The sequence below is a fragment of the Lepus europaeus genome, chromosome 8 (genome assembly GCF_033115175.1).
Source record: "Lepus europaeus isolate LE1 chromosome 8, mLepTim1.pri, whole genome shotgun sequence".
Classification (NCBI taxonomy): Eukaryota; Metazoa; Chordata; class Mammalia; order Lagomorpha; family Leporidae; genus Lepus; species Lepus europaeus.
Genome location: NC_084834.1, coordinates 105,461,725 through 105,481,253, shown reverse-complemented (window position 1 = coordinate 105,481,253; position 19,529 = coordinate 105,461,725). Strand labels below are relative to the sequence as shown.

Sequence of the window (19,529 nt, the reverse complement as noted above, 5' to 3'; positions counted from 1 at the left end):
AGTCCTTGGGCCCCTGCACCTGCATGGGAAACCAGGAAGAAGCTCCTGGCTCCTGGCCTCGGATCAGCATAGCTCCAGCCCTTGCGGCTATTTGGGGAGTGAACCAACAGAAGGAGGACCTTTCTCTCTCTGTCTCTTCCTCTCACTGTCTGTAACTCTACCTCTCAAATAAATAAATAAAAACCTTTAAAAAAAAAACCAAAAGATAATTGTTTTGTAGACATGCTTAAATTATTTAGATTTCTTAAAATATTTTAAATTAAATGAAAATGATATAGAAAAATAAATTGCAGATTTTAAAAAATATGAAAATATGTAATAATCACATTTTGACAACCCAGAATATTTGTTAGAAACATATTGTTACATCCTGTAGTAACAAGTAGGTTTTGAATTCCAAAGTGCTATAAAAATTTTACTAATTTACTTAATAGATTTTCCAGTAGCTAAGATTTAGTTATGAAATAATTCAAACAGACTACATATTGGGCACATTTAAAAAGTAAAAAGCTGGCATTCTGACAATTTTATTCATTTAAAAGTCATTATTACCTGAGAATTAATGGTTTAGACTTTAGAATCCTACTGTCTAGTTCAAAATCTTTGATTAGTTACTAACAACCTGTGGAAAGGTATGTTTTTGTTACCTGATCTATATCATAAAGAGAATAATAGAGGCTTCAAAAGCTTGTTCTGAGATTATATGTGCAAATACATATAAAATGCTTATTACCTTGTCTAGAATGTAGCGATTTCTATGTAAGCTTGGCATTATTATTAGTGCATTGAAAAGCCAAGCTCTGAAAATACTGGAAAACATTAATTGTTCTCAGGCTATCATGCAGCAAACACTTTTAATAGTCTTAATTTCATACCTTTCTGTTCATATTTTATGTGAGATTTAGTTTTAAAAAAGCACATGATCTCTCCAAAGACTGTTGCATTTCTCTTTCAGGATGGCCGTTTGGAAGTACGATGTGCAAGATCAGTGGATTGGTCCAGGGAATATCAGTTGCAGCTTCTGTCTTCACGTTAGTTGCAATAGCAATAGACAGGTGAGTCAGCACCAAACTCAGAGTCCAGAAAAATTGGCATGTCTGCAATCAACTTACCAGAATGCTACATAACTGAATACGCTTCAGTACTTCTTCCCCAACCCAAATTGTGTTCATAATATTGACCTCTTTTTTTAAGAAGTTCATTTATTTTTATTTACTTGAAATGTAGAATGACAGAGAGAGACAGACAGATACACTCGGAGAGAGACAACCACACGGAGATCTCTAATCTGCTTGTTCACTCCCCACATTCCCACAGCAGCCAGGGCTGGGCAAGGCCAAATCCAGGATCCCAGAACTCAAAAAGTCTCTCATATGGGTGGCAAGGACCCAAGTACTTGAACCATGATCTTCTGAATCAGAAGCAGGGGCAGGACTCAATCCCAGGCACTGGGATATAGGATGCAAATACCAATAGCAGCAGCTTTAACCATTACACCACAGGGCCTACCCCAATAGCTACCACTTTAAGAGCAAAGCATATAAGTACTAGATGTTCAGCTAATCAAAAAAACTATAAATAGTGCTCTCTAATAGGGATCTTGTAAGTAACAGCTATGCAGGACAGAATAATGAATTCTACCTGTCAGAACAGGAAGCAGTGGATTCAAAAGATAGCTGATCTTGGTCTAAATCTTCAGAGACCAGGAACTCAGGAAGAAAGATAATCCTTTTGCCATTGGTTCACCCTCCAATGGCCGCCGCAGTAGGCGCGCTGCGGCCGGCGCACCGCGTTGATCCAATGGCAGGAGCCAGGTGCTTCTCCTGGTCTCCCATGGGGTGCAGGGCCCAAGGACTTGGGCCATCCTCCACTGCACTCCCTGGCCACAGCAGAGAGCTGGCCTGGAAGAGGGGCAACCGGCACAGGATCGGTGCCCCGACCGGGACTAGAACCCGGTGTGCCGGCGCCACAAGGCGGAGGATTAGCCTAGTGAGCCGCAGCGCGGCCAGAAAGACAGCTCTTAAGACGGGAATGTCCCAGGCATGTGTCCAGAGAAACGTAGCAAGGCAGTTAGGCTGGAAAAGAGTAGTGGAGTGTGCATTAGGCCAAGCAAATGGGAAGGGAGGGATTACCAATAGGCTTAACTCCCATTGTAAGAAGTATAAACTTTGTTCAGAAGATAAAGATATTGAAGTCTTTTAAATGGGGCAATAATGACTAGCTTTTTATTTTCGACAAACCAGCAGCAAAAGAAGTGCCCTAGATTAGTTTGAGATTATAGAAAGGGTAAGTACTTTAGTAATTCTAAAACACAGATGGGAGAGGGTGTCCACATGAATTAAAGCAGTAAATGAGGATGGGGAATAAACAATTCAGGGAGATAGGGTGTCTTCCTAAGTGAACCTGGGCTAATAAATGAAGCAATTCATTAGCGTGTGTATGTGTCCACATGTCTGTGCATGTGTGTGTATGTGTATGTCTAAAGAGAGAGACTGAGAGGGCAGAGTTAAAAATATGAGATGCCACGAAATTGTGACATCAAAAGAACAACATGATCACTTCCATTTTTGCTATTAATCTATCATTTACATAATGTTTTAATCTATTTCTGAAAACTATCACGTAGATCATTTTATCTTGATTTATAGAGAATAGAATTTCAACAGATACTAATCACCATCTGCTAAAGATACAAACTTTAAAATTGATAAATATATGTTGTAGAAGTTAATATCTAACTGTGATATCCTGTTACAACTATTATAATTATGCCAAATTATTTTATTTATATATTTATTTATTTTTACTACTAATACATAGTAGTGCTGCTACTAAATTATTGTTTTATGTGAATGTTTATTATAAAGCCTTAGTTATTTTTTCAGAAAATTGTTTGTATTTGTTTGAAAGGTAGAGAGAGAGAGGAGAGAGAGCGAGAGAGCACACAAGAGAGAGCTCATTCATCCCTGATTCACTCCCCAGATGCCTGCATCAGCTGAGGTGAGGCTGGGCCTGGTGACATCCAGGAGCCAGGAACTGAATCCAGAGGGATAAGGGTGATGGAGTCCCGAGTAATCACTTTGCTTCCCAAGGTGTGCATTAGCAGGAAGGCAAAATAGAGAATGGAGCAGGAACTCAAACCCAGGCGCTCCAATTTAGGATCCAGGCATGCCAAGTAGCATCTTTGCTGTGCCAAATGCTCGTTCGTTACCTTAGTTTATAATTGCATATATTTAGAATGAACGAAAGCTATAATATCATTTGCATTTTCCTCTTGAATCCTGAGCTTATCCTATTTATTTCCACAATATCTTTAGTAATTAAATATCCTTAAATTCTTTTTTCACTGTTTCTATCATACCACCTGAACACAAATTTAAACTAACATTGGTCTTTCTTTTACAAAATAAATGACATTACAATCAGTCAATAAATTTGCTTTGTTTATTCAAGGGCAAACTTTATGGTGATTACAACCGATGAACAGAAACCAGCACACATACATCTCAAAAGAAAAACATTTCTTAAAAAGAGGTTGCATAATGACCTGTAGAATATAATGCATTTTGTAATATGTAAAAAATTACACATGTGGACTAAGGCTGTACAAGCATGAAAACATGCACAGGAGGAAGCAGGAGGGGAACCTAGTCACTTCAGAATGTCTGGAGAGAGGAAGGATGGAATTAGATATGCCTCCCAAGAGGATTTCAACTGGCAACATTTCATTTCTTTTAAAAACATAATGTCAATTTGACAAATTGTCAACATTTAGCATTTGTTAAATTTTAATATCAGTAACACTGATATATACTACATTTTCTTCATATTTTCACTATGTTTGAAAAATTTTAAAAGTCAGATTAATCAATGACTAAGGATTACTTTTATCCTTTGGATGAGGTAGGTTGCTTTGATATGACTAGGGATATTATATTTCACATTGTGTTTTAAATATGTTTTATTTAAGAGCTAATTCTAGGCAGGCGCCGTGGCTTAACAGGCTAATCCTCCACCTTGTGGCGCCGGCACACATGGTTCTAGTCCCGGTCGGGGCGCCGGATTTTACCCCGGTTGCCCCTCTTCCAGGCCAGCTCTCTGCTATGGCCCTGGAAGGCAGTGGAGGAAGGCCCAAGTCCTTGGGCCCTGCACCCGCATGGGAGACCAGGAGAAGCACCTGGCTCCTGGCTTCGGATCAGCGAGATGCGCCGGCCACAGCGGCCATTGGGGGTGAACCAACAGCAAAAAGGAAGACCTTTCTCTCTCTCTCTCACTATCCACTCTGCCTGTCACAAAAAAAAAAAGAGTTAATTCTAGTTTTGCTCATTATGTTTTTAATTGTTCAGAGATGATAGCAATAAAATAAAATAATATTGTCATTTTAATAAATTATTTAAAATATTAATAATCACAAAAAGTAAAATGTGTACATAAGCATGTGAAACTATATTTTAGTCAGACAACAATTCCTGATTTGAAAATATCATTATAGGCATGGAAATAGATAGTAAAATTGTTATAAATGTTCTTGTTATATAATCTCATGATTAAAAGGTAAAAACATTCCATTCTAACTCCATAGTTTATATAGGTTGTTTTTGTGTGTTTGTTTTTAAGTTTTCTTTATTTTTTTATTTGAGAGGGAGAGAGAGAGAGAGTGATAGAAATAGAGAGTTCTCATATGCTGTTTCACTCTGTGAATGTTTCCAACGGCCAAGGCTGGTATGAGGACAAAACTGGGAGCCAGGAATTCTATCCAAGTCTTCCACATGGTGGAAGCTATCGCCTGCTCTCTCTGCAGGTGTTCATTAGCAAAAATTTGAATCAGGAGCCAGAGATAAGACTTGAACCCAGGTACTATAATGTGAGATGTGAGATGTAGACATCTTAACCCAGAACTAACCACTAGGCCAATATGAATTCCTTGTTGTTTTATAAGCAGTAACATACATGGAAGTTTCCAAGTTCAAGTTTCTTTAGGGTTGAAATATTTTAAAAGAAATAATCAATAACATTTAAGAATTATTCTTCATTACATTAAACCAGTATCACCCTATCACTTTAAATTATATAATCAAGTTTATGAGTTTAAGAACCATATTTTTCAGTGTTTCTTTACTTTTATGAATTTTATTGAAATAGTAGCTCTAAGTCTTTTCTTTTATTATTGCATATTAATGAAAATGATTCTGAACTATGAAAATTTTAGAACTTGGTATGTGCAAAATATTTTTGCTGCTGCCCATGCAAATGAAATTTCTTTGAGCACACCATGGGAGACTTGGAGTCTTAATTGTAAGTACCAAAGGGAAAGAGGAAAATCATCAACCTGCCTAAGAGAGCATTTGTGAGGCAAAATCAGCCTAAAAGAGTGTAGAAAAGATAATATTGCCATCCCAAGGCTTCATGTCTCAACTTTGTGCCAATGACTCCTTTTATTGATCATTGTTTTCCAGAAAAGCAGAACCATTGGCAATAGGATAAAGGTGGATTGGAATATAAAAAATAGACATATGTGTATATATATGTGTGTGTGTGTGTGTATACACACACACACAAAGAGATTAGAAGAAATTTGCTCTTAAGAAACCTGAGAAGTTCCATGACATGCTGATTCCAATTCAGAGACCCAGGAAACCTGTCGTGTAATGCAGTCTAGTCTACAAGACTGAGAACTAGGGGAACCAATGGTATACATCCCAGTTGGAGAGCAAGAGAGGATGGGATGAGGTGGTCCAACTCAAGCAATGGGGCAGGAAAATCAGAGTAAATTCTTGCTTGCTATTTGTTCTGTTCAGGCCCTCACTATATTGGATGATGTACACTCATTGGCAGGAAATGGACAGGGCATTGGACAGGGCAGAGTCTACCAATACAAATGCTAATCACATCCAAAAACACTTTCATAGACATATCCAGAAATAATGTTGAATCTGGTACCCATGGCCCTGTCAAGTGAACACATAAAATTAACTACCATGTTCCTGTAGCAAAGGCTCCATGTTCTGCCAATTTCTTTTGTACCTTTTAGGTACCTTTTAGTGTGTTCTGCCTGATATCCAATTACTGGTATATTCATCTCTATATTTCTCATCCACATTGTGAAAAGTCTCCCTGATCTTGTATACAGCAAGCCAGAAATGTTCCCCAAGAGCAATCCTTTTCCCAAATCTGCTGGGAATTGCTGTAGAGCTATTCAGCTTTCCCTCGTCTCAAGAGAGATAATTCTAAAATGCATGGTTTAATTCACATTAAATTACTGCATCCCTTCCCATCTGTATACTTCTCTATTCTGTCCATTATATATTGCTGTATAATAAGCCTCCTCCCCCAAAGCAAGTTACTTAGTGAGTTGAGATTCACGGATCTGTTGTGTATGTAGATTCATCAAGTACAACTTGTCTCCATTGACCTTGGCATCAGGTAGGGCAGCTGAAGTTTCTTGTATTGGTGCCTATACTGGGAAGATTGGAACACATTGGGGCTATAAGAACTGAGACTTTTCAGGCATTCTATGTCTAATGGTCCTTCCATATGGCTCTACAGCATAGTGGCTCCAAGGCCCCTGGATTTCTTCTACGTCAGTTCAGAGTTGTGAAGGCCTGTGTCCTGAGAGATCAGCAGACGTAACACAGAATCATCTTCACTGCATTCTATTCATGAGAACTGAGCCATCAGCGATAGTCAAGGACAAAGGAGTAGAATTTGGATGAAGGTCAAAGAATTTGGATAAGTTTTCAAAACCATCACCTCTTCCTCCTTTGCCCTTGCCCTCAAGTGTTTCTATTAGGGTGAGCTGCTACAGAAAGCCAAACGGAAACATTCCTGAACCTATTTCCTCCTAACTGACAATTCCTTCCGAATTTCAGTTATGTTCAAAATCCGCTACAGGATGACTTCACCTGCATGTCCAAAACTCACCTGAATTTAATTATACCCAGAGCCAAACTCATTACTTCCATTCTATACAAGCCTTCCACCTACTCAAAAAAACACACAAAAGGCAATTCCTTTTCTTATATTTCCTAGATCAGTGATTTGCAGGATTACTCATCCAATTAAAGTGGAAGCATGAGCTTTATCGTTGAATCTTGCTTCTCTCTTCAACTTTTATGTTACCACTCTCCAAGTCCTACCAGTTCTGGCTACTAATAAACCTTGATCTCATGACTATCCTTTCTCTTGGTACTGAGTCCTTAAATCTTCAGTTAAGCCAACGTCCAATTTGTTCTCCTCATAGCAGCTCAAAGAAGCTTCTTAAATTATAAAACTGGTACTGCTCTTAGACATGTAAAATCTTGCAATGAACACCCATAGATCTCTAGATAAAGTCCAAATGCTTTAGCACAATTTTAAAGTTTATTGCACAGTATTTTCTCCTTTTTTGGCAAAAACTATTTCCCCTGGAAATTTCTGTGTGTGTATGTGTGTGTGCAGATACTTAATGAATAGATGAAAGAAATCTGTAATATTTGAAATCCCATTAGTCAGTCTACAGAAAAAAAAAATCTAGAATCATGCCTATGAAACTACCTATGATTTAAAGGTGGGAGGATGGGAGGTTTCATTGAATACAAGCCTGAAGGGACCCTTGGGGGTTGAGAAAAGATGACTTTTCACATGAAGGACTTACAGAGAATGACAACACAGCCACAGCCCAAGCTAGCTAGTCCTTTCAGGAAGATATTGGGGAAGGCAGTTTGGAGTTGTCACTATGCCATTAAAGTCCCAAATTTCCCAATCTGTTGACTTGGAAACAATCACTTTAAAGACTGATTGATTTAATAGGAGAGAGAGAGAGAGAGAGAGAGAGAGAGAGAGAGAAAGAGAGTCAGTCCATTTACTGGTTTTCTCCCCTAATAGATGCCAACTGCCAGAACTGCGCCAGGTCAAAGTCAGGACCCAGAGACTACAAATGGATCTCCCATGTGGGAGGTAGGAACTCAAGCACTTGAGCCATTGTCTGCTGCTTCCCAGTTGCATTAGCAAGAAGCTGCATTGGAATCAGAGTAGCCAGAATACAAGCTGACACTCTGATATGGGATGTCGGTGTAGCAACTGTGGCTTAACCTGCTGAGCCATAACATTTGCCACTGGAAGCAATCATTTAATAACATTTCAGTTTTTAAGCATCATTATGAAAATCACAAAAGAGTAAATGGATAACAGTATTTTGAAAAAATGTTATAGAGTTGCCTAATATGATTATTTTATAATTACACAATGAGCATCAATCATAGCAATATCAAGATCCACAGTAATGAAATAGTAATGAAATTAATGAGTCTTACTTGACATACTGATATTAAATTTTCATGTCCACCAGAGAACATGGAATGTCAGGAAAACTTATAATCAGAACCCATATTGGAAACACTCAGACTCATTTGGCTATGAAACAAATCACTAAAACATTTAGAACAATAATATTACTTTGAATGATTCCATGGTTGTCTGGGTGCCTCTTTATGGTTCTCCTGCTCTATGTATTGTAGCTAGAATCACTCGTGTTGCAGCAGTGACCTGGAAACTAAGCTGGAGTAGAAACACCCAGGATGGCCAATCTCTCACATCCCAGAGCTTTCTCCACTGGCCTCTCATCTCATTGGATCTACTTGAACTTGCAAGCTTGCTTTTAAGAGGAAACCTTGGCTGGCGCCATGGCTCAACAGGCTAATCCTCCACCTTTTGGCACCGGCACACCGGGTTCTAGTCCCGGTCGGGGCGCTGGATTCTATCCCGGTTGCGCCTCTTCCAGGCCAGCTCTCTGCTATGGCCTGGGAAGGCAGTGGAGGATGGCCCAAGTCCTTGGGCCCTGCACCCGCATGGGAGACCAGGAGAAGCACCTGGCTCCTGGCTTCGGATCAGCACGATGCATCAGCACGATGCGCTGGCCGCAGCGGCCATTGGAGGGTGAACCAACGGCAAAAAGGAAACCTTTCTTTCTGTCTGTCTCTCTCACTATCCACTCTGCCTGTCCAAAAAAAAAAAAAAAAAAAAAAAAAAAAGGAAACCTTTCAAAAGGAACAATCCCAATGTGCAAGTGCATGAAAAACTTCTGCTTGCATTATGTTTGCCAGTGTCCCATGGGCCAAAACGAGTGACATGGCCAAGCACACAAACCTTGTGTAGAGGACCATCAAGCACCTTAGGGAAAAGCAGTTCATTGTTTGTCACTGATTTAACAGTTGTGCATGGCCCATTAAAGCTGTCATTGTGGTGAGCACATGGTGCAAGTTAAGAGAACTGTCTCTGGAGCTAAACTACTTATATTACAATTGCGTGGTCAAGATTTTTATCTTCTACAAGTCTTTTTTTTTTAATTGGAGGCAAGCAGATTAAAGAGACAATCCACACAAACCAACGGAACATAATCTAAAACAGTTTGAAATGTTCATGTGCAGTATGTTGTGGTTACCATGATTAGTTCTTACTGTTCATACTGTCTGATGTAGCCCACTCATTCAAAGTTTGAATTGAAATTTATTTCATAGGTCAATTATGGAAAACATGCCTGTCTGCTAAAAATGGTAATTTTCTCTGTTTTTAAGGGAAATTTGAGTGGCAGACCAAGAATTAATTAAATAAATTTGTTTCACACCTTGGTCCAAGATTATATTGATATTTGCCTTTAATTCCAGGTTTTGGTGTGTTGTGTACCCTTTTAAACCAAAGATCACCATCAGGACGGCATTTGTCATTATTGTGATCATCTGGGTCCTGGCCATCACCATTATATCCCCATCTGCAGTGATGCTCCATGTGCAAGAGGAACAATACTACCAGGTGAGACTCAACTCCCAGAATAAAACCAGCCCTGTCTACTGGTGCCGGGAAGACTGGCCCAATCCGAAGATGAGGAAGATCTACACCACTGTGCTGTTCGCCACCATCTACCTGGCTCCACTGTCCCTCATTGTCATCATGTATGGAAGGATTGGGATTTCCCTCTTAAAGGCTACAGCGCCCCACACAGACCAGCATACGCAAGAACAGTCACAGGTGTCTAGGAGGAAGCAGAAAGTCATTAAGATGCTCTCGACTGTGGCCCTGCTGTTCGTTCTCTCCTGGCTGCCCCTGTGGACTCTGATGATGCTCTCTGACTATGCTGACCTTTCTGCAAGTGAACTGCGCGTCATCAACATCTATATCTACCCTTTTGCGCACTGGCTGGCCTTTTGCAACAGCAGTGTCAACCCCATCATCTATGGTTTCTTCAATGAGAACTTCCGCCGTGGTTTCCAAGATGCTTTCCAGCTCAGACTCTGCCAAAAAAGAGCCAAACCCAAGGAAGCTTCTGCCCTGAGAGCTAAAAACAATGCGGTTGTGAACACATCAAGTGAGCTGGCCCAGGGACCCACATTTCAAAACCTACATGCGGAAAATTTGCTTGATAGAGGAAGTGATGAAAAACCCAAGCAGGCACTGATGGGAGAATTAGGAGAAGCTACCAAGAGTATTGAGATTTAGGAAGAGCTAAAGTGGTGATGATAACCCTACTGAGTGTGATACTTGTATATTTACAAGTTGTTGCTTTTGCTAGCTTTGCACCTCAGTTCTTTCTACTGCTGTAAAAAAAAAAAAAAAAAAAAGATACTGGAGATCCTCTCTGGCAAAAAGAAAAAATAAAAAGGAACCAAAGTGCTTTTATGACCATAACCAGTATTAGGCAGTGACTCATGCATATTTGCCAGGTTAAATCCATTTCTAGGGAACAGGCTTCTACGACCATACTTGTCCAACTTAACCATTTGTGCATGAGGCAAATGAGCCAAGTGCAAGTATGTATGTGTGTGTGTGCATGTGTTTATATAGATATATAGATATATATATATATACACATGTTTTGCCTTCCAAATAGTGATAGTAGGCAGTGCTTTGCAGTACTTTGTCAACATTCCCTTTAATTTGGGATTTGTAATTTTAGGCTATAGATTTGTCTGCTTCCATTAAAAACTGCATTTAGCAATGGATTAGATTACATGAAGTCCTTTGCAAATTTGCGTCAATCTAGAAGAAACAAGATACTGTACCATGCGTATTTATTTAATAGGTGAGCTAATTTTCTCTGTGTTAGAAGGCTGTAGAAGATAAAGAGGGGGCAGTGCTGTGAGGTAGCAGCCTCCGCCTGCAGTGCCGGCATTCCATACAGGTGTCAGTATTCCATACAGGTGCCAATTTGAGTCCCAGCTGCTCCACTTCCTATCCAACTTTCTGCTGTGACCCGGAAAGCAATAGAAGATGGACCAAGTCCTTGGGCCCCTGCACCCAAGCGGGAGACCCAGAAGAATCTCCTGGCTCCTGGCTTCAGATCAGCACAGCTCCGGCCATTGCAGCCATCTGGGAAGTGAGCCAATGGATGGAAGACCTCTCTCTCTCTCTCTTTCTCAATCTCTCTCTCAATCACTATCTCAATCTCTCTCAATATCTCTCTCTCAATCTCTGTCTGCCTCTGCCTCTCTTTCTCTCTGCTTCTGCTTTTCTATAACTCTGCATTTCAAATAAATAAATAAATCTTAGAAAGGGACACAGAGGAATGCACATCGTAAAGTTCACAGGAAAGGCATATTATGTGTGGATTTAAAAAAAAATTGCAATAAGACAAACCTATATTTTGATTCAATTTTTCAATGAATTTGTTGAAATGCCCTGTAATTCTCGTACTGAAAGTTGATTTTCTTTAGAGTACACAGTTAGGAAAATCATGGTATTGTTCCATAGGAGTTACTGTTTCCTTTTTACAGTTTTCAAAAGTTTATGAACTTGCTAAACCCACATTTGTTACAGAGCTGATTCAGGATCCCAATTTTGCCCCCTTTGTGTCTCTGAAATAAGGTAAATCCTTCAATGATGCAGCAGTTGGCAAAGAAATAGCACTTCTCTTGTGATGCATGTAATCAGAGATTTCAACAGTCATCATAAAACTCCCATAAAGTATATGGAGAGGAGGAATAATTATTCTAAGCTTCCTTCTGGGAACAACATTTAAGTCTAGCACTCAAGGTTTAGTAAATTAGTACTGTGGACAAAAAAAGAATTGGCAGTCCCTGGATTCTGCTATGTTATAATTATATAAAGATAATAGTTGTAAATGCTAGCTAGCTTTGCTCCCAGGGTGAAATAAGTCCCTAGAAAATAGGGAATTATCACAAATAGTTTGGCAAATAAAAATAAGTTCTGGGCATGAAATTCATATTTTATCTTGGCATTTATGTAGTTCAAGCTGAAAACTTCTCAGTATTCTAGGGTTTTGAGAAATATGATTGTTGAGTTTTTATTTGACTTCAGCTATATGTATGTAAATGAATGTGTAAATGTTTTCTGCAACTGGAAATTTTGAAATCATAAGCATGGGATTTGATCTTATATTCCTTTGCCTTGACTTACTTAGATGAGGACTTACAGATGGTGTACTTAGACTAATAAAGCTTATTTTGATGGAGATTATACATTTCTCATGGTCATCCTTACACAGATGAATCTTCTACCAGCACCTGAAACTCATCACAACTAAATCCATGCTCATCTCCCTGCATTTATCACCTTTAAATCTCATTGCCTAATTCTTAATGGTTGCAACTCCCTAACTGTCCTCACTGAAACACATCCTAGTGTTCAGTATCGAATCTTTTAATGCTTTCTTCAGTTGACAAACTCATCTTCCTGAAGTAGAGGGCTAACTAGCTGTCCTTTGTAAAATGTTTTCAAAAGCTCTCTGCCTTCTAAAACATGTAGGTACTCAAATACCATCCTGGCCTGGCATTTTCTCCCAGTTCCATCTCTCAGACATTGTTATCTGTACCCCAGTCAAATAGAGATAATCATCCTAGATTGTTGTGCCTTTCCATTTATTACTTTTTTTCTGCTTCACTTCTTATTTGCCTGTCCATCCTCTGTTCAAGGCATTTTCAAAAGCCACTTCACTCAGATAGTCTGTATTGTTACAGCAAAAATTATTACTCCCTTCTCCAGGCACTGTGTACCTCTTTTACGACAAGTTAATTTGCACTGTTATTGCTGTGTTTTATCCTTGCAACTAGAATGCCATGATGAATTAGATCTTACTGACTGTTAGGTCTCCGATGGAATGGATCACAGTAGTAGGCAGTCTATACATAGGTACTGCGTAGCTGCCACAGGAAAATCTATCTGTCTCTTTGCTTAAGGAGAATGTCTAATGCTGAATGAGTAGATTTCTTCACGTAGATTTTAGCACACCTATTGCATCCAAAGGATGACAACAAAGGTAAAAAAATGAGCCAAGCTATGATGTTTTGAACATGCATGGCCTCAAAGTATGTCAATTCTGGAATAAAACAAGATTCACCACTTACTGGCTTTTTGCTTCGAACAAATAAATTCTAATGCCTAAATTTTCTAGTCCTTAACATGGTAATGAAAATAGCTTCTTTATCTTGCTTTGTTATGACTATTAAATGATTGGCGGAAAAAATCATAGAAAATAAGTAATAGCTGTCACTTAGGGCTAAATTGTACATATCTGAGTAATCTAAAAGGTATTAATAATAGTTGTATTTTTAATGGTCTCAATATCTAGTTTTTTGTAAGTTCTGTTATTGTTATAAGATCGCTTTGAGTGATGCATCAGATCATCATTTTACAGATGAGGACATTGATTCTAAGAACAGTTGCTTTGCTGAAAGTCATGAAGTTTAAAAGTGATGAAGCAAGTTTGAGACTCATCTATGTCATTCCAACACTTTTTTCTTTAACTTTTGTTTTCTTGCTACATAATATCATCTATATGTTATGATTAACTTGTTTTGACTTCTTAACTACTTCTTCACCAGCTATTTTTCTAATTGTAAAAGTAATAACTGTTATTTGTAGAATTTTTCAGTAATACAGAATGGTACAAAGAGTAGAGCAAATTTATACATAATCTCTCTACCAAGAAGAAGAAATACTTTTTCTTACTAATACTTAGATCAGCACCCTTTACATATGAGGGCCTTCTAAAGGCTCATGGTGGGCAGGTATCTGGCCTAATGGTTAAGATGCCCACATCTCATATCCAAGTGCCTGGGTTTAGTTCATGGTTTCACTCCTAATTCCAGATTTCTACTAATGTGCACACTTGGAGGTAGCAGGTGATGACTCAAGTGTCTGGGTCCCTGCCATCCATGTGGGAGATCTGTATGGAGTCTTCAGCTCCCAACTTCAGCCTGGCTATAGAGAGCATTTGGAGAATAAACCAGCTGAAAACCCTTGTCTTCACATTTCTCTCCTCCTCCCCTTCCTTCTCCCTTTCCTTCTCCCCTTCTGCCTCTCAAATAAATAAAAAATATTTTAAATACTTATGGAAAATGCATATTATAAAATAACTATGTATAGGTTTCAATATTGTTTCACATCAAAATAAACTGTTAACTCTATTTTCCATGACCTTTTTGAAGTCTCCTTGTACATTTTTGCCAATTGTGATTGCCTTCTGAAGACAGATTCCTGCTGGCACCGCAGCTCACTAGGCTAATCCTCCACTTGCAGTGCCGGCACCCCGGGGTTCTAGTACTAGTCGGGGAGCCGGATTCTGTCCTGTTGCTCCTCTTCCAGTCCAGCTCTCTTCTGTGGCCCAGGGAGGCAGTGGAGGATGGCCCAAGTCCTTGGACTCTGCACCCACATGGGAGACCAGGAGGAAGCACCTGGCTCCTGGCTTTGGATCGGCGCAGCTCTGACCATTGCAGCCATTTGGGGGGTGAGTCAACGGAAGGAAGACCTTTCTCTCTGTCTCTCTCTCACTGTCTAACTCTACCTGTCAAAAAAAAAAAAAAAAAAAGATTCCTACCAGGAAAACTACTAGAATGGACATTTTTGATGCTTTTTACATGTACCATCAAGTTGTTTTCCTAGAACATATTAGCATACAATCCAAATATTGTGGTTGCCCTTCTAACAGTGAAATCAGACACCTGCCTACTTCATTCCCCCCTCAGAGACTCCATCCCCTTAATCCTAAGGGGAGTTGATGACGGTCTCGAATCATCTCTTTTGTAACTACTTTCTGCTTATGAGGGACGTAGTGAAGACCCTGCCTATCCAGGGTCTGGAGGTCTCTGCCTATCCTATCTAACAAATTTGCTTTGTGAGCTGGAGCAGTCTCAGTCATTGCCAATGTCTGTGTCCCCTGTGTGGTCAGTTACTCCCAGAAGTTGAGTTCTGAAACATGTAAGTTGTTAATTAATATAAGCAAACTGGAGCAAAACCAATTGTAGGTGGGGTGCCCCTTTAGATGAAAATGTATCTTGCAGATTCCCAGATAGTGGGTAATGATAGGCTACCCTTTTGTAGATTATAAACCCATTTAGTTTGAGTATAGAGAACTATAATAGAAATCATCAGGTAGCTTTATCATCAATAACAGTTCCCAGAGATAATTAAGAAAGGCAGGTACAGCACGTTTGCCTTAAGGAGACAAAGGCAAAAGCTTTACTTATCCTTTTTGCTTTGAAGTCCTTAAGGTTTCTGACTGGCTTATAGGAACAGTCAGGCATGTCTTTTGCATTCACCTTTCAAGATCTTGGAAGTAAGTTTGTAAGAATGCATGCAGAGCTATACAGCTTTACAGTCTCTCTGTAGGACAGAGCACCAGGAACCAGACATGTGGAAGACCATCTGGGCCTGTATCTGGGCCAGGATCGGGCCATGCACCCTGGAGACGCAGAGCTACAGCAAGCCCGCCTCCTGGCAAGAGTCCAGGGAAGAAGAGAAGGGCCCCCGGACACACTGAGTCCCAGGCTTTTAACCCACTTCCAAAGGGGAATGGTTAATTAACCTGATTGGCTGGTTGGTATCCAGGTATGGCCAGGAAGGGGCATGAGGTCACACAGGGGCGTGGCAAAGGCGTGGTCTTCCAGTTCACAAATCCAATCAATTTCAGCCTTTATGCCTGCCTACTTCAACAGTATCTTCATTTTTTCATTGACTTTGCTAATTTAATATGTCCAAAATCATTAAAGTTCTTGTTGTGGTTATGAATATAGTTGAACATCGTTCTATTGTGTCTTAATAGTTTATTTTCTTCCCACCTTTGTCCATTTTTCCAATGTAGTTTTACTTTCTTTTGATTCATCACTCTACACTTACTGTATTTTAGGCTTCAGTTATGGGGCCTCCTTAATATTCTTTAAGAAAAAATAGATGTTACCTCCCTGCTTCAAAGCCACCAATAATTTCTTTAGGAAGCAAAAGCCACACTTCTTACTAAAACACACATACCTTTATCCTTTCTGCACTTGTCTATGACAGCTTCATCTCAAATCTGACTTTCCTCTGTCAATGTCACTCTCACTTACATATGCCCAACTCCCTGCTGCTTCTACATTTTGCATCTGTGTTCTTCCTTCCAGAAATATTCTTCCCTTTTCCCTTCAAACACAGTAGCCCCATTCTACAGGCTCAACTTGAACGTCAACTGAACCTTACCCATTTCCTGCATAGTGACTCTCATCATCTATAATTATCTTCAATACTTGTTTCCTGGTTTAATAGCTATATCCTGCACCAAAATGTAAATACCATAAGGGCAAAGATGTTTGTCTTAATTGTCACTTTATGTTTAGAGGCTGGTTGGCACATAATAGACACAGGATAAATATTTGTTGAACAAATTAACTAATTACAAATATTTTCATTTTAAATTTGCATCATTTAATTATGAAAACAAATAATTTTCAGATTTTGAAGATAACTCAGGCTATAACAGAAACAATAAGTAATTATAAAAAGTAGTTGAAGTAAAGCTAAAATAATTCCTTATCTTACTGCCACCTGGTGATAGCAATTCTTGTTGTTTGGACACATGTATTTGTTCTTTTTAAAAGAAGGTTATGATTCTGGGGCACATACTTTCTTTTTATTCACTTTCTGTCTCAAGAATTCATTTCCATGTAGTCTTCAAAATATTTAATTAATTTTAATGCAATTTTTATTTACTTAACGTCTCCGTGACTAGAAACTTAAGTTATTACTTACATCTTATAAAAGATTACAGTCATGTACTGCTTGCAAAATGATGGGCATATTTGTAATCATCTTTGAATATAACTCTGAGAAATGCAATTGCTTGGCTTGAAAGCATAGGTATTTATTAATGTCTTGGTACCCATTGTCAAATATTCTTTGAAAGGTTCTTAACATTTCATACTTCCCTTAATGGCCTAAGAGTTTGTTGACTCATACACTCTCAAATACTGCACATTCTATAACCTAGTTTTTCTTACCAGTTTGATAAGTGATAGGCTTTCTCCGTTTTTACTTTAATTTCATTGTTAAGCAACTAAACATTAGAAACAGTCTTTATTCAGCTTGATTCATTTGTCTTCACTTGTATTCACTTGCATTTCCTCTTTAATGATTTTCCTGTTAATGTCATTTGCCTCAATTTCTATTAGAATATTTTTTCTCAATAATTGATAAAGGTACTTCTTAATCTAGTATGTTAATCCTGGTTACCAGTCAGATTTCAATATTTTTCTCCATTCATCATGCCTATGTTTGCATTATTTGCACAGATATAAAGATAAAAGCTAAGCTACTGTGATAGTTCTTTTTTGGTTTTTTTTTTTTGTTTTTTTTTTTTTGACAGGCAGAGTTAGACAGTGAGAGACAGAGAGAAAGGTCTTCCTTCTGTTGGTTCACCCGCCAAATGGCTGCAATGGTCAGAGCTGTGCCGATCGATCCGAAGCCAGGAGCCAGGAGCTTTTTCCTGGTCTCCCATGCGGGTGCAGGGCCCAAGGACTTGGGCCATCCTCCACTGCCTTCCTGGGCCACAGCAGAGAGCTGGACTAGAAGAGGAGCAACTGGGACAGAATCTGGCACACCAACCAGGACTAGAACCCGGGGTGCTGGCTCCGCAGGCGGAGGATTAGCCCAGTGTGCCACGGTGCTGGCCCTGTGATAGAGTTCTAAAAACTACAGTGCCTTAACATAGAAGTTTATTTTTCTCATAAAATTTTACCTGGTACTAGTGGTCCGTTTACTGAAAATCTCCAGTCCTCAGTAATAAAAATGGGCCAATAATGGATAATTGTGTATTTATGATAATAACTGTATATTGTTAATAATAACTGTATTGTTGATATATATTTATGTGTATGTGCACGTGTACACTGTGTTTTATTTATCGCTTTCTTTTTTTTAATTTACTCATAAAGTTGTACATATGTATGGGATGCTGTGTGAGGTTTTAATACATGTATATAGTCTAATGTTCAAGTCAGGGTAATCAATCTTTCCATACACTTATCTTTTCTTTGTGGTGAAAACATTCAAAATCCTTTCTTCTGCCTTTTTGAAATATACTGTACATGTTCTCTGTGGTGTACAATGGAACACCAGAACTTTCTCCTGTCCAATCCATTGACCAACTTTTCCTCATTCCTTCCTCCCTTCCTCCCTCTCAGGCTCTGATAACCCTCACTCAATGCTCAGCTACCATGAAAAACCAACTTTTATACATTTCACATACAAGTGAAATTGTGTGGTACTAATCTTTCTATTTTTGGCTTATTTCACTCAACATAATGTCCTCCAATTCCTCGTATGGTGTAACAAATGACAGAATTTCATCCCTTCTTATGGCTGAGTGGTATTCCATTATGTATATATGCCATATTTTATTTATCCATTCATCTGTTTATATGCAATTAAGTTGACTATCCCTGGTTGTTTTGAGTAGTGTATCAATAAACAGTAAAATGTATATGTCTTTTTGACACACTGATTGCAATTTTTTTTAGGGTTTGGATATATACTCAGTATTGGGATTGCTGGAACCTATGGTAATTCTATAGGTAAATATTTAAGAAGCTTCTGCACTGTTTCCCTTTGTGGTTATATTAATTTGCAATGCCACCAACTTTTTCTTTTTTCCACATACCTGCCAACAGTTGGTAATGGCCATTCTAAATGAAGTAGGTGATGTCTCATTGTGGTGTTGGTTAGCAATTCCCAGATGATTACTCATGTTGAACATTCTTAAACATAGCTGTTGGTTACATGTATCTCTTCTTTTGATAAATGTCTTTTAAGGCATACCATATATCTAAAATAACTTTACTTTTCTATCTACTTGAATTACAGGACAAGAGGGAGGGAGGTGGGAAGGGGCAGATGGAGTCTGCTAGTTTAATTTCCAAATGCCAGCAGCATCCATGGCTGGACTAGGCTGAAGCCCGAAGCCCATAACTCCATCTAGACCTCCCATGTGGTTTGCAGGTGCCCAAACACTTGCAACATCATCTGTTGCCCCACAGGGTGCATTAGCAGGAAGCTGGATCAGAAGCAAACTGGACAGGGTGAAAACCAAGCATTTTAGTAAGGAAGGTGGACATTACAAGTCATTGCTTAACATGTTGTGCTACAATGCCTGCCCCATTATCCAGTTTTAAAAGAGACTATTTGTTTTCTTCTATTGATTTGCTAGAATTAGTTATATAATCTAGATTTTAACTCATTGTCATATGAGTAGTTTGCAGATTTCTAGAGATTCTTTCAGTATTGTCTTCACT

At 38.9% G+C, this 19,529-nt stretch overlaps 1 protein-coding gene across 10 annotated transcripts in view; it reads left to right on the top strand.

Moving 5' to 3' along the window:
- Positions 1 to 14,518, top strand: part of NPFFR2 (neuropeptide FF receptor 2) — a 334,371-nt gene extending 319,853 nt beyond the window's left edge. For 9 of the 10 annotated variants that reach the window (XM_062198722.1, XM_062198719.1, XM_062198716.1 and 6 more), the window contains 3 exons: positions 956 to 1,055; positions 7,864 to 7,935; positions 9,642 to 14,518. In XM_062198722.1, the coding sequence (XP_062054706.1) occupies positions 956 to 1,055; positions 7,864 to 7,935; positions 9,642 to 10,470 (1,001 nt within the window). In that variant the 3' untranslated portion in view covers positions 10,471 to 14,518. The remainder of the gene's footprint in view (positions 1 to 955; positions 1,056 to 7,863; positions 7,936 to 9,641) is intronic. The other variant, XM_062198721.1, reaches the window with a different exon arrangement.
- The last annotated feature ends 5,011 nt before the right edge of the window (positions 14,519 to 19,529 follow it).